We start from the raw sequence: 12,130 nt of genomic DNA, 5'->3' as shown, positions 1-12,130 counted from the left end.
CCAGGAAGTCGTCAACCGGCAGTTGCTGCCAAGCATTTGGCAGTTCGCGCGTTCGTGATACAATGGTGAGCATCGTGCCACTGCTAGGCTGATACGCGTTCAGCTTCATCTTCGTCGGCGTTGTGTGATGCGTTCTCGACGTCTATGGGCGCGGTGTCCATTTTCTTGACTCATTAACTCTTCACTGACTACTTAGCCATGGATCTTCTCCGAAAGCTGTCCGGGCAGTCGGCCGCCACGAGTGACCCGCTTCCATCGCACCCGTACTCTCCTCCTAGTATTGCGATCCCCAATTTCGTCCCCAACGATAAAGACACTGCAGAACTGCTCATCAGCTTCTCGGCAATATGGATACCGATATTTGGGGTTGCGTGGTGGATGGCATCAAGATACAACCCTTCTCTGAAGAGCTTGGACAAAATCATTCTGCTGTGGTTCGTATTGTGTAAGGAACGCTCTCCCAGAATAAGCACGTCAAACTGATGTATCATACAGGTGGCTGCCTTCATGTCTTCTTTGAGGGCTATTTCGTGAGCACCCATAGTCACATAGGTCAGATGCAGGACCTGTTCGGCCAGCTGTGGAAGGAGTACGCTCGATCGGATTCAAGGTATCTGACATCAGATATATTCGTCCTCTCTGCGGAAGGCATGAGCGTGGCCATTCTGGGAGGGCTGTCCTGGCTCATGGTCTACTTTATTGGAACATCGAGCCCCTACAGGCACCCTGTTCAGATAATGCTCTGTATGGGCCATGTCTATTCCGATCTGCTCTACTACGCAACGGCAACCCTGGACCAGTACTGGCGAGGCGTCAATCACTGCCGACCTGAGGCTTACTACTTCTGGGTGTACTTCTTCGGCATGAATTTCATCTGGATAGTCGTGCCCACTCGTGAGTTCGCCCTCCAATTTCCAAGTCTGGGCTGCTCTAACCACCCTCTCAGTCCTACTCTTTCAGAGCGTGTTTGTCGTTGCGAAGGCTTTAAGTGCCTTGGATCGCATGGCTCAGTCTATGCACTCCAACGGTCACATTTCGAAAAACCCTCTCGGGCCTAGTAGTGTCAAACCCTAGACACCCAGTCGCTAGATGGGGGAAAGCATGAATAGGTCGGACGTGGAGGGAAGCACTTGTACTCTTTCGAGCCATACGATCGACAACGACGTAGCCTTGAGCTTTCCAGCCACATGGCTGAGTCTGATCTACAATTGGCAGCATCGCGTATCGCCATCTGAAGGCGGTACCGATCTTCGTTCCTGCAGCTGCAAGGGCAACCGCTTCTGGCAGGCGCGTCACAGCTTGGCATGGCCGCTCTGCGCTGCATATGTTTGGGCTTTGAGACCACACTGCACCATCGGCCACAACACCACAATCCATTGCCCTTCTAAAATGCTTGAGCAAGTTTTTCTCTCATTTTGCATGATTACTTGCACACTTCATTCAGTCATCGCCTGGATAGGGTCCACAATAGTACCGCCGCTCGCAGGAATTCCCGGTATAGCGGGACAATGCGTTGCCGTGGTGACCAAATCTTGGCTAAGCGAGCTTGCGCAACACCCGACAGATCGGATGCACGCGGCCGCCCAACGTGAACCTGTCTATGCGCAGCCTTGCATCTGCGGCTTGTGTTTGCTCGTCCTTGCAGGTGTCAAGTCACACTGTCGCAGACACTTCTCGCTCCGGAACCATTCCACCCAGCTCACGCAATCAGCTCATCCATGACGAAACTCATCTCGACTGAACACGCTGGGTGCAAACATCCCACTTTCAGCACTACAAGCGACTGAGTTCCGAACGTCGCCCTCCACAGTACTGTGACCAATGCCAGAAACCCCGCGCACACCTCGCCGGACCTCTACAGCACGTCGTGATGCTGCCCGTACTCAAGAGACCGCGGCCGCCCCTCCCAAGACAAGACCGCATACTATGTATGAATCCTCCTCCGTCCAGGATCGCATTCGTCAATGGCAAGCACAGGGTGCAGCAAACGCTCTTGACCCGGACGCTTTGAGTGTTCGCTCTATTCCACGCTCCAATGCCAGCGCCGAAGCTTCACGAGCTACGACACCCGTCGCAGAACCACCGAAATCCGTTCCTATACGACAAAGCAGATGGACTGTACCAGAGGTCGACGCTCCATCCAAGGACAGAGGTTCACGTAGCTCAAGCGCACCACGAAAGCGCGTCATAAGCGATGACCATTGGAAAGCCAAAATGGGATCGTCTCCGGGGTCTCCAAGAACAGTCCGACAAAAAGACATCGTCACGCCTCACTACGACATGACCTACACATCAACCAAGCGTCGAGAAGAGCGAGAGGCCAAAAGAGAGCGCAGACGACGTGACAGACTGTCCAAGGACAATGCTGCCGATCTCGACCGCGTATCCGCACATGATGCCCCCAAGGACCTTAATGCATATATTGACCAAGAACTTGCCGAGCGGCTCGCAACGACACCAGAGACTTCCGGTCGCTCCCCTGAGCCATCACCAGAAATCGACGAGCATTTATCAGAGCACTCGTTCATGATGAATGACGATTTATCTCACACGATATCTCCCAGCAAATATGCCGACACTCTGGGCCAACCTAGCGTACGAAATTCTAAGAGAAGTACAAAAGGGGGACGCATTTTAGACAAGACCAGAGAGATTTTCAACAAGACTGATACCCCTCCAGTCTCGAATCGCATTCCCAGCATTCAGGCTTGGTTGGAAGAACAGCCTGATCCCTTCGTTGAGCACGACATACAACCAGGGGCCGCATTGCCCGAGGTCGAAGTTCCCAAGCCGCTCAAACGAGGCTCGCGGCGTACAAGGCCAAGCAGCGTGCATTCTCCGCCCGATCCGAATAAGATATGGGAGTCCGTCACCACCTACCGAGCTCGGGATGGGAAAGTAGGTTCAGATCCCATTTCTGCTGAGTCCAGTCCGAGGCTCGACAGCAGTGAGCGCCATCAACAAGACCATGTGTCAGCTTCGAGGCCCGCTCAACATGGTGCCGATGGGTCACCTAGCGCTTTGAGGCGGCGAGTGGCCGGGAGAACTGGACGGAGGCAAAAATCGGAAACATCAACCCGCCAAGTATTGGTTGAAGACGTCAAGCAAGTCTCGAGATCATCATCCATTCAGGAAGACCATCCAGGACAGAGAGAGAAGTCACCTGCTTCGGCGGGCCAACTCCAGCTCTCGGCCATCAGCTCCGGGGAAGCCTCGAAGGATTTCCCACCTCCCGCGTATGAGGACGAGGATCGACTTGCGCCTCTGGAAGGCCCCGGGTTGAAACGCAAGCTAACAACCCATGAAGACCTAATGTCAGTGCTCTCTTTACCAATGCACAGGAGAAGCACAAGATCACGCCGGATTGCCAAAGCACTTCCGCCGCTACCCGCAGCCCAGATTCTGGAGGGTCTAGTCGCTGAGGAAGCCAAATATGTCAAGGAGCTACGTACTTTGGTGGACGGAGTGGTACCGGTACTCCTCCAGGCCGTTCTATCAAAGTCAAGCTCAATTGCTGCAGCAGGCCTCTTTACCAACGTCACCGACCCCTCTGATTTCAGCTTTACGAAACCGATCATCGACATGGGCATTGCCCTCGAGCGCTTGAAGTCTTTGCACAGTCGCATACCGATACAAAACATCGACGCATTGTTGGCGTGGGCTTTGAATGCTCAGAGAGCTTACGGAGACTATATCAAAGCATGGAGATTGGGTTTTCATGATGTAGTTGTGAACCTGGAACCCTTGAATGATGGTCAAGAAACGGTTGATCCGGGTATGGCGCGAGATGCTGATGGAGACGTGGTCGATGCTACGGGAGAGAAAGCGGATGTTGCGTTTCTGTTGAAGCGGCCACTGGTCCGCGTCAAGAATTTGGCAAAGACCTTCGAAAGCATCAAGGTGGGATACGACAAGACCATTGCACTCGAAGTTGCACAAGGTTTCGCAGATCTGACCGCGTCAGCTCGACAGCGTCATCGTGAGGAGCAGGCCAGGCTCGAGGATGAAGCGGCTTCTGCGCTTGATGCATCAAGGACTCGAAATATTCGCACCCTGGGCGCCTTGACCGGGATGTCTCTCAATAAGTCGAGGAAAGTCCGGGCAAGAGACGGCTTTGACCTTACACTCTGGCACTCGACCGGTCAGAGACTCGATTGCCAGGTCGAGTTGATCTTCCGCGACAATCCACCGGGCACCTCGTCGGGAGGTGACGTCCTGATCTGCGAGATTGATGCAGAAGACAAGTGGCTATTGTTCCCACCTGTAGAGCTCGCGTCTATATCAGCTCGCAGAGGTGAAGATGATGTCGATCTCGTGGTCATGATCCGTGGCCCTTCCGGGATCGGACAGGAATGGCACGAGCTCCTGGCATTGAAGTCAGATGATGCAGAGGCAGTCAACGAATGGATGACTATGCTTGGATCATGCCCGCTCCCGCCAAGGCTCAACCGTACTCGCAGCTTTTTGGAACGACGGAAGGAAGAAGCCAAAGCGCAATCGTCCCGGCCGTCTACATCGGACTCCAAGGCCGACGATACCTCTCAAACGACGGTATCCACCCAGTACGATGTGCCACTTGGTGAGCCGTCGGTCGTCGGTGCTAAGGAGGAAACTACTCCAAAGAGCCGCAAGCCACTTCTCGAGAGGTTCGTTCCTCGTCTCAACTTGGGTGGCGGTCTGCAGACCAAGCAATTTACACCGAGATCACCACCAGGGAATGTGCCCCAGAGAAAGCCAGTGCCATCTGCGCTCTCATCGGATAAGTCGAGCGTCTCGGACCAATCTCTCAGCTCAATCGGCAAACATGCAAAGGTTGCCTCGGCACCCACGACCCCACCACAAAGATCAGGGCCCAAATCTCCCAAAAAGAGTCTGAAGTCTCCGGTGGTGGCAGATGATTACATGATGTCTGGGGCGCTGCCAGTGTCGGCGAATAGTGCAGGTGCAACTCCTCAGGCACTTCCGTCAGACGCACACCGACCGACAAGAGTTGAATCAGGCCCAGATGTTCGAGCTGCGCCTGAGTCGGAGAAGGTGAAGGGTTCCGGTCTAGGAATGCCATTAGATTTACATTCGGCACCAGAGCGACCGGGTTATGCTAGGAGTCTATCTGCAACCCCATCAGAAGGACTTCCCAGCATACCAAAGCTCAGAGGCAAACCCCATCAGGAACGACCTAAGTCGAGTACACCATTGACCGACTCAATCAGGGATCAATGGATGTCCCTCTCTGGCACAGGGAGATCTGGCCAGCAGCTGCACGAAACGACGACGAGTCAGCTGTTCACAGAAGATATACCACCTCCACCTACGCCCAGCAAAGAGGCGAGGCCACAGCGGAAACCTCGAGCAGAAAATTCGCCGCTGCCGACGCCGCCTCACCGTGAAGGAAGCGGAGCGTACAACAGTGCCCAGAACAAAGCGATGGACAAACTGCCCAAATTATCACCCAAATCGGAGCAGAGGGCTAAGAGGCGCTCTTCGTCGCCACTCAAGCACGAATATGCGCCGTCAACAGCCTCAGAGTCATCTTCAGAATCTGATTCTGACGACGCAAGTGACAGTTCATCGGTGACATCAGATGATTTTATGTCGGAGGTCAAGGACATGGCGACACCATTGGTTGCAGTCACTGCAGGCAACCGACGAGCGTCGCAGTTTGCTCGACCTCCGCCATCAACTGCGCCACCAACGAACGGAACCCGAACACTGGCTCCTTCTGATTCAGCGTCTCAGGGCCCATATCGGCGAGTGCCATCCTCTACGACTGTACCCAGCAACCAGACGTCACGAGCGATTGCGCTGATATGCTCATGGTCTGACAGAGGCATGTGGGAGCAGGTCCATCCCGACGAGTGCTCAATCGTCGTGTCCCCTGGTCTCATTGAGGCTTTCCGGATGTCGGCCGAGCACTCTGGTCCTGGCGGTGGCGGTGGCGCAGAAAGCGAGGACTCACAGTCACAGTCTGTATCGGCTGACCCGCAACCACTGGTCGCATTTGAGCTGACTCCAATCGTGCCGCTGAGACGAGGCACGGCGCTAGACATCAACATTCGCTCCCCACCTACCTCGAATTCGTCGTTGAGGACGACCAACAACATCATGTTTCGGTCACGGAACGCGGATGAGTGCGACCTGCTGTATGGCATGATCAATTGGGCGCGATGCAACAATCCAACCTACATCCAGCTGGAAAAAGCGCGACCGAAACAGTCGTCTGTGTCATTCAACGTCGGACCGGCGCAACAGGGTGCTACTAGATCCAGCTCATGGTTTGGCTTTGGTGGAAGTCAGAAGAAGTCAAGTTTCCGTGCATCATCGGCTCCGATGTCCGTAGGTGGCGACACAGAGGCCTCACACAGCACGGTAGCGACGGCTTTCTCGGCTCTCAAGCGACTGAGTGCCAGCACGGCCTTCAGCCTCAATCGTTCTTCTGTCACGCGGAGGTCGGGCTGGAGTCGCACGAGTGGATCGTTGTACTCATCCAACAGTGGGACTGGCAGCGGCTCAGGCAGCAGCACACCCATACCGAGTCAGGTCGGTTTAGTGCCAGGACGTGACGGTCCGAATGTGCCTGGCACAAGTGCAGAAGCTGCCAGTGGCGGAGGCATGGTCAACAACATGAAGATCCGTCTTTATGTCCGCAAGGGTCAGAACTGGGGGGATCTTGGTTCTGGCCGACTTAGCGTGTTACCAGCTCTGGATGCAGCGGGTCAAGCTTTGGGCAATGGCGCATCCGAAATATCCTCACCGACGACCACCCCTGTCCGAGGTCTGCCAGGTAGTAAAGGTCCCCGTCTCGCGAGCTCGGGTCACACTCCCCATCGAGTGCACGGAGACGGACGTGAGAAGCGGATCGTGGTGCGGAAGAACAACAAAAAGAATACTGAAGTCGTCCTGCTCGATGCAGTCCTTGGCGAAAGTTGCTTCGAGCGCGTCATGCAGACTGGCATTGCCATGAAAGTCTGGACCGAGCACCAAGGGGTGGCGCATACAGGTGGTGTGATGATGGGCCGAGAACAGATCTACATGATGCAGTTCCCGGGCGTGAGGGAAGCAGGGTGGGTATTTGGTTTGGTGGGCAGTTATCGGTATGGTGCGGATTGAATGTTGCGGAAGACGGTTTCGACGATGATTGACGATGGAGGGGGGGAGACTTTGTGTCCTTATTATCAACGTGGCGTCTAGCATTAAGCGTTTGAGCGGCTTCTGGTGTTATACAAGCCATTCAGCAAGGGGGAGGATGTCTGTTTGGAAGTATCATATACGCGATACCCTGTTCAATTGAGACTTACTGAAACATTCTCTACGTCTTCAGCCTGGTAAGGGCAGTGCTCTCGATGCCGCCGTCGCCTTGACAAGGCAAACTAGGCGCTCGAATATAAATGTAGATACCCCAGCCGGCCTCTTTCACCGACAGTCATCAATAGCACCGCATGGGATGGCTTCCTTGTCTCAGTCAGACAGTATGATCGGCTGAGCATGGTAGGATAAGACTGTGATTGAATGTCGTTGACGCTTGGATTCGTGTCGAGCAGCTGCAGCCCCACTCTCCAGAGGCAAGGCGGGGAGATTCGTGACGGAGATAACGTCTTCATGACCAGTGCTGATGTATCATTACCTCTTTCATCTCTTGTCCGTCGCGCAATTCCCTTGACGTTCCTCGCATTACTACAGGCTGTGCCTGCTGGAGAGCAAATTCCCAACAACAGACATCCTCCCAGCTCACAAGCATTCGTTGAGCGACTGGCTCTGCTCGACCGCGACCAAGTCGCTGAGTAATACATTCCCATTGGGCCGAGTCAGTACCACCACTGCTCGTCAACATGACTTCGCTCTTGAACCAGGCCCCGGAGGTCTTGCACGACATATTCTTCCACGTTGAGCCGTCAGACCTTGCATCAGTAGCACAGACATGCAGGTTTCTGAACACATTCATCGAGAATGACACTCTACTCTGGCGTCAGCAGTACCTCTCCTGCTTCGACCAGCCACAGTCAGATCCCGATACTGACCCACAGTGGTCTGAATTGCTGAAAGCCAACATTTCGGTGCAAAAGCTCCTGCAGTCCGACGATGAGGCCATCAAGAACGAACCAGAGCTCGAGCGCGTCGCCAGGCTAGCCATCGACCTTCTACTCAAATCCACCCCTGACACACCCAAGAACGCCGCCTTCCTCCGTCAACTCTTCTCCAGCAACGAATCCAGCATATCTTCGTTTCTCTGCCGGTCCTCCCTCTTCCAGTCCACCCGCCTTCCCAATGACACCCCAGCCAGTACTGCTGAACTACGCCAACTCTCCGCCCAATTGCACGTCTTCTCCGGCATGGAAGTCGAGCCGCCCTGCCACACCGTAGCGACACGGTCCAACACCGCCGGCGCCCAACAAGTCCATCCCTACGCCCGCTCCCGCGTCTACGACCTCCGCCGCTACAAGCGCGCCGCCCACTGGGGCCCCTTCCTCGACGACGGCTCCTCCGCCGTCGACTGGGAGAAAGTACAGGCCATCATGCTAGTCCTCGCGTACAACGTGCGCATGTACGGCGAGCGCGGCGGCAGCGACTTTTCGCACCCCAACATCGCACCGCACGGCTTCCATCGTCGCGCCCGCCGCTCCGCCTCGCGCCGCGCCTTCTCCGGCCCCAGCGCCGCCATGTGGGACTCACCCTTCTGGGGGCTGGCACCCAACAGCTACGTCTCGCAGCCCCTCAGCGGCCCGTTACGCGCACCACCCAACCCGGACCTCGACGCGCTCGACCCCTACGGTGTCACGGGCACGTGGATGCGCATCGTCTGCTTCTTGGACTACTCGGACCTGTACAACTTCAATTTCAACGGCCAGCGGCCTCCCGAGGGCGAGGAGCGCGGGCCCATCGACACGCGCGAGGCGTTTCGGCTTATTCGGCTCAAGATGCACGTCACGGCGGTAGAAGAGCCCGAGGAGGGAGATCATCCCGACTTCCCAGTCGTCAAGTTCGAGGGCCTGAGTAGGAGTACGCTGAATGCGTGGGACCCGAATGCTAACAGCCGCATACGAGGTCAGTCTTCCCCACTCGTGACATTCCTATTCCCCCTCTCTGCTTTCGAATATGGGCGCCGTCTTTACCCTCACCCCATCATTCTAATTTCATCGAACCTTCAACCACACCACCTACCTCTCCCCTCCTTCTCCTCCACCTCCTCCCCAACAAGCCACACGCACACCCTTCCCCTCGCCCTCCTCCCCCCCCTCCCCGCCCAAAACCCAACAACATGCCAAACCACTAACCCCTTCCCGCACAGGCACCGTCCGCACGACCCCCACCGGCGCCATCCGCTGGACCTCGTTCTCCATCTTCCACGGCGAGGAGCGCTGGCGCAGCGAAGGCGTGCAGATCGGCGGCCCCCGCTCCGCTCGCGGCATCCTGGGTAATTGGTTCGACAAGGACTACGACGCCGCCGGACCCGCGGGCCCCACGTGTTTCTGGAAGGTTAGTGATGATGTTGTGGATGAGAAGGTGCATGGAGGAGGGGGAGGAGTAGTGGGGTTGCAGCTTGGTGGTGGGAACGGTGTCGTGGGGTTGGATTTGGGGCATGGGGCTAGTGGGGATGAGGGGGGGAGTGATGATGATGAGGAGGAAATCGACGACGACGACGACGATGATGATGATGGCGAGGGTCAAGGGACCGGTGGTGGTGGCGGCGGGCTCACCCTCGCGGACCTGGGTTTACTGGGCGGTCAAGCCGGCGGGGCCGGTCTGGTCGTGCCGCTACATGAAGTCGTCAATGTGCTGTACCAGGCGTTGAATGGCGGTGGAGGTGGCGAGGGCGTCTTGCGTCTGGAGGATCTTGAGGGTTTGCTGGACTGAACTGAGGTAGTCGCGTCGCGGACCCGCACTGTCGTTGTCGCGGTGGGTGAAGCAGGGAAGAAAGTCGGGGGGGGGGGTTTCTCTCTCGACGTCGTTGCGGACACACGTGCGTGCGGTTCACATTGAAAGGGGATTATAATGGGAATGGAGTCGACGTTCTCCTCTCCGGTCCGATCCTTTCTTGTGAGGTGAGGGTGAAAAGAACTGATGGAACAAGGCGTAAGGTAACGGGGTTACTGATGCTGAGCAGGCCACGGCGCAGGACGGAGGACAGCATATAACGATCAATCATTTCAGTCGTCGCAAATGGCTGTGTGCAAAGACGATCCACATCTCTCGCGTTGTAAATGATCAGGCGATGCCAGAAAGGCCATGGGGCCGACACAGAGCCACACTATACCATCTCACTGTCCACATGGGTCGTTCCATTACCAGAGCCTCTCCCCCTCTACAAGGCAATGACGCCTGGTTGTGACATATGGCCACGGGCAGCTGACGGATTACCCATAGTATACAGGCCTTGTCCATCACCCGCAGGTCAGAGCAATGGTTCGAACGGTACGGAGCGGCATGGTAAACTCATAAGTATACATACAGCTACGACCATCTATGCCAGTGGCCGTTACGGGTATCGCAGCCGTACATCGATTGTGCAACATAGAGAGCGCTGCTCTGTTCACAGCCAGCATGAAATTGCATTTCGCAATCTTGTTCCACTGTATTCGAGTAGAACCTAGTAGGGTACATTCCCCGCTCACAAGTCCCGACGCCGCTGGGGGTAAAAAGGTGATTTCAGTCGTGGTATCGTCCAAGTAGTTTGCAACGCCCGCTAATTCCACTGCAAATTCGCGACAAGAAAATCCAAAAAGAGTGTACAAGGCGAGAAAGAGAAACCATGATCATGTCGATTTCACTTCTCACACAAGATTGATCTAGTCAATCTCCATCCTCGCCGTTGGGCGCTGAGGCAGCTTCCCGGCCGCGCCGGGCTGCATTTCCGTGGCGTACGGTGCGTACGCGCTGCTGCTGGTGGGCTTTTCCTCATCAAGGACAAGCTTCCGTTTGACAATGTAGGGACGCAGGCCTTTGCCGTAGTTGTGGGCGCAGACACAAGCGTTGGTGATGGTGAGGAGAATGAGGATGATGGTGAGAACCGCGAACGCAGTCAATTCCTTGCGGGCGGGCTCGTAGGGGGCACTGAAGCCGTCCGAATACATGCGCACGAGCTTGAAGATGAAATACGTCAGACCGCCGAAATAGAGAATCTGGCATGGGGTCAGTAGTGGTCAAGGGCGGCTGCATGGATCCACTCACAATGATCCCGATGGTTCCAATCAGGGACTCGCGGCGGCAGAAGAAGGCTGCCAGCAGCAAAATGACAACGGTGACGGGAATGGCGGCGATTGTAAGGTAAAACTCGATGGTGAATCGCTCCACAATAACCACAAATTGCACCGTGAAACCGAGAACTGCCAGAGATATCAGCTAAAGTAAGACAATGTTGCGGACTGGCGACTTACAGAAGAAGAAGTCGAACTTCAAGAGGGCGATATAGATTTGGAAGGTCAGGTATCGTCGCTTCATGCGCAGATCGGCCGAGATGTGCTTGTAGATGGTCCAGGCGAACTCATCATACAGTTTCCAGGCAACGAAAGCCAGGGCCAATGTCCCCAGGCCGAGGATGCAGGGGATGGCAATCAAGAATGGGCGTGTGCGGGACCAGATGTCTTCCTGCGTATTACCGTCGAGGCCTCTTGCGACATCCTCGATCTGCTCCATCTGCACGGCGCCGTAAACGAGCAAGCCGACGTTGTATAGGACCAGACCGATGATTTGAATAGTGTTCTTGAGGCGCAAGCCATCCCAGACGAGGACCAGTTGGTAGACAAAGCCGAAAATGTAGAGGGTAAGGAAGGTTGGGATAGGACGTTTCTTTGACTCGTCGACCTCTGCGTCGTTGATGTCGATCTGGAAGACGGCGAAGATCCATCTGCGGCATGTCAGCACCGTTTTTTCTAGTCTCAAGGTGGCGAAGGATCGCTTACGCTTCGAATGCCAGAATGATGGCAGCTTGGACAAGGGTAATGAGTAGGAAGGCCCAAGACCATTTTGAACTGGGTAGGTACATTCTTGCAGAACGTCGAGTCTGCTGTTTGGGAGGGTTGATGTCGAAGCCTTCTCGTTGATGAAAGCCACCAGCTAGCGGTTGATATGAAGGATCTGGTTGGCCTCCTAGGAGGGAAGCGCGAGCTCTGTGTGCGTGAATTTTGGCGAAGGTGGG

The 12,130-nt window shown here is 55.5% G+C and overlaps 4 protein-coding genes across 4 annotated transcripts; 3 read left to right on the top strand and 1 right to left on the bottom strand.

Moving 5' to 3' along the window:
* Positions 1 to 198: 198 nt before the first annotated feature.
* On the top strand, positions 199 to 1,074 carry HMPREF1541_01065 (uncharacterized protein; the record flags this gene model as incomplete). The annotated part of the gene is made up of 3 exons (XM_008713366.1): positions 199 to 445; positions 496 to 894; positions 947 to 1,074. The coding sequence occupies 3 exons, from the start codon at positions 199 to 201 to the stop codon at positions 1,072 to 1,074; spliced, it is 774 nt and encodes a 257-aa protein (XP_008711588.1).
* Positions 1,075 to 1,821: 747 nt separating this feature from the next.
* HMPREF1541_01064 (uncharacterized protein) lies at positions 1,822 to 7,107 on the top strand (the record flags this gene model as incomplete). Its single annotated transcript, XM_008713365.1, has 1 exon — positions 1,822 to 7,107. One exon carries the CDS (start codon positions 1,822 to 1,824, stop codon positions 7,105 to 7,107), a length of 5,286 nt encoding a protein of 1,761 aa, XP_008711587.1.
* A 719-nt stretch (positions 7,108 to 7,826) lies between these two features.
* HMPREF1541_01063 (uncharacterized protein) lies at positions 7,827 to 9,849 on the top strand (the record flags this gene model as incomplete). Its single annotated transcript, XM_008713364.1, has 2 exons — positions 7,827 to 9,039; positions 9,284 to 9,849. The coding sequence occupies 2 exons, from the start codon at positions 7,827 to 7,829 to the stop codon at positions 9,847 to 9,849; spliced, it is 1,779 nt and encodes a 592-aa protein (XP_008711586.1).
* A 932-nt stretch (positions 9,850 to 10,781) lies between these two features.
* HMPREF1541_01062 (uncharacterized protein) lies at positions 10,782 to 11,977 on the bottom strand (the record flags this gene model as incomplete). Its single annotated transcript, XM_008713363.1, has 4 exons — positions 10,782 to 11,114; positions 11,164 to 11,318; positions 11,370 to 11,839; positions 11,895 to 11,977. 4 exons carry the CDS (start codon positions 11,975 to 11,977, stop codon positions 10,782 to 10,784), a joined length of 1,041 nt encoding a protein of 346 aa, XP_008711585.1.
* Between the last annotated feature and the right edge of the window lie 153 nt (positions 11,978 to 12,130).

This window comes from Cyphellophora europaea (assembly GCF_000365145.1).
Source record: "Cyphellophora europaea CBS 101466 unplaced genomic scaffold supercont1.1, whole genome shotgun sequence".
Classification (NCBI taxonomy): Eukaryota; Fungi; Ascomycota; class Eurotiomycetes; order Chaetothyriales; family Cyphellophoraceae; genus Cyphellophora; species Cyphellophora europaea.
Note: the sequence above shows the minus strand (reverse complement) of the source record. Positions and strands in the feature narration are given on the sequence as shown.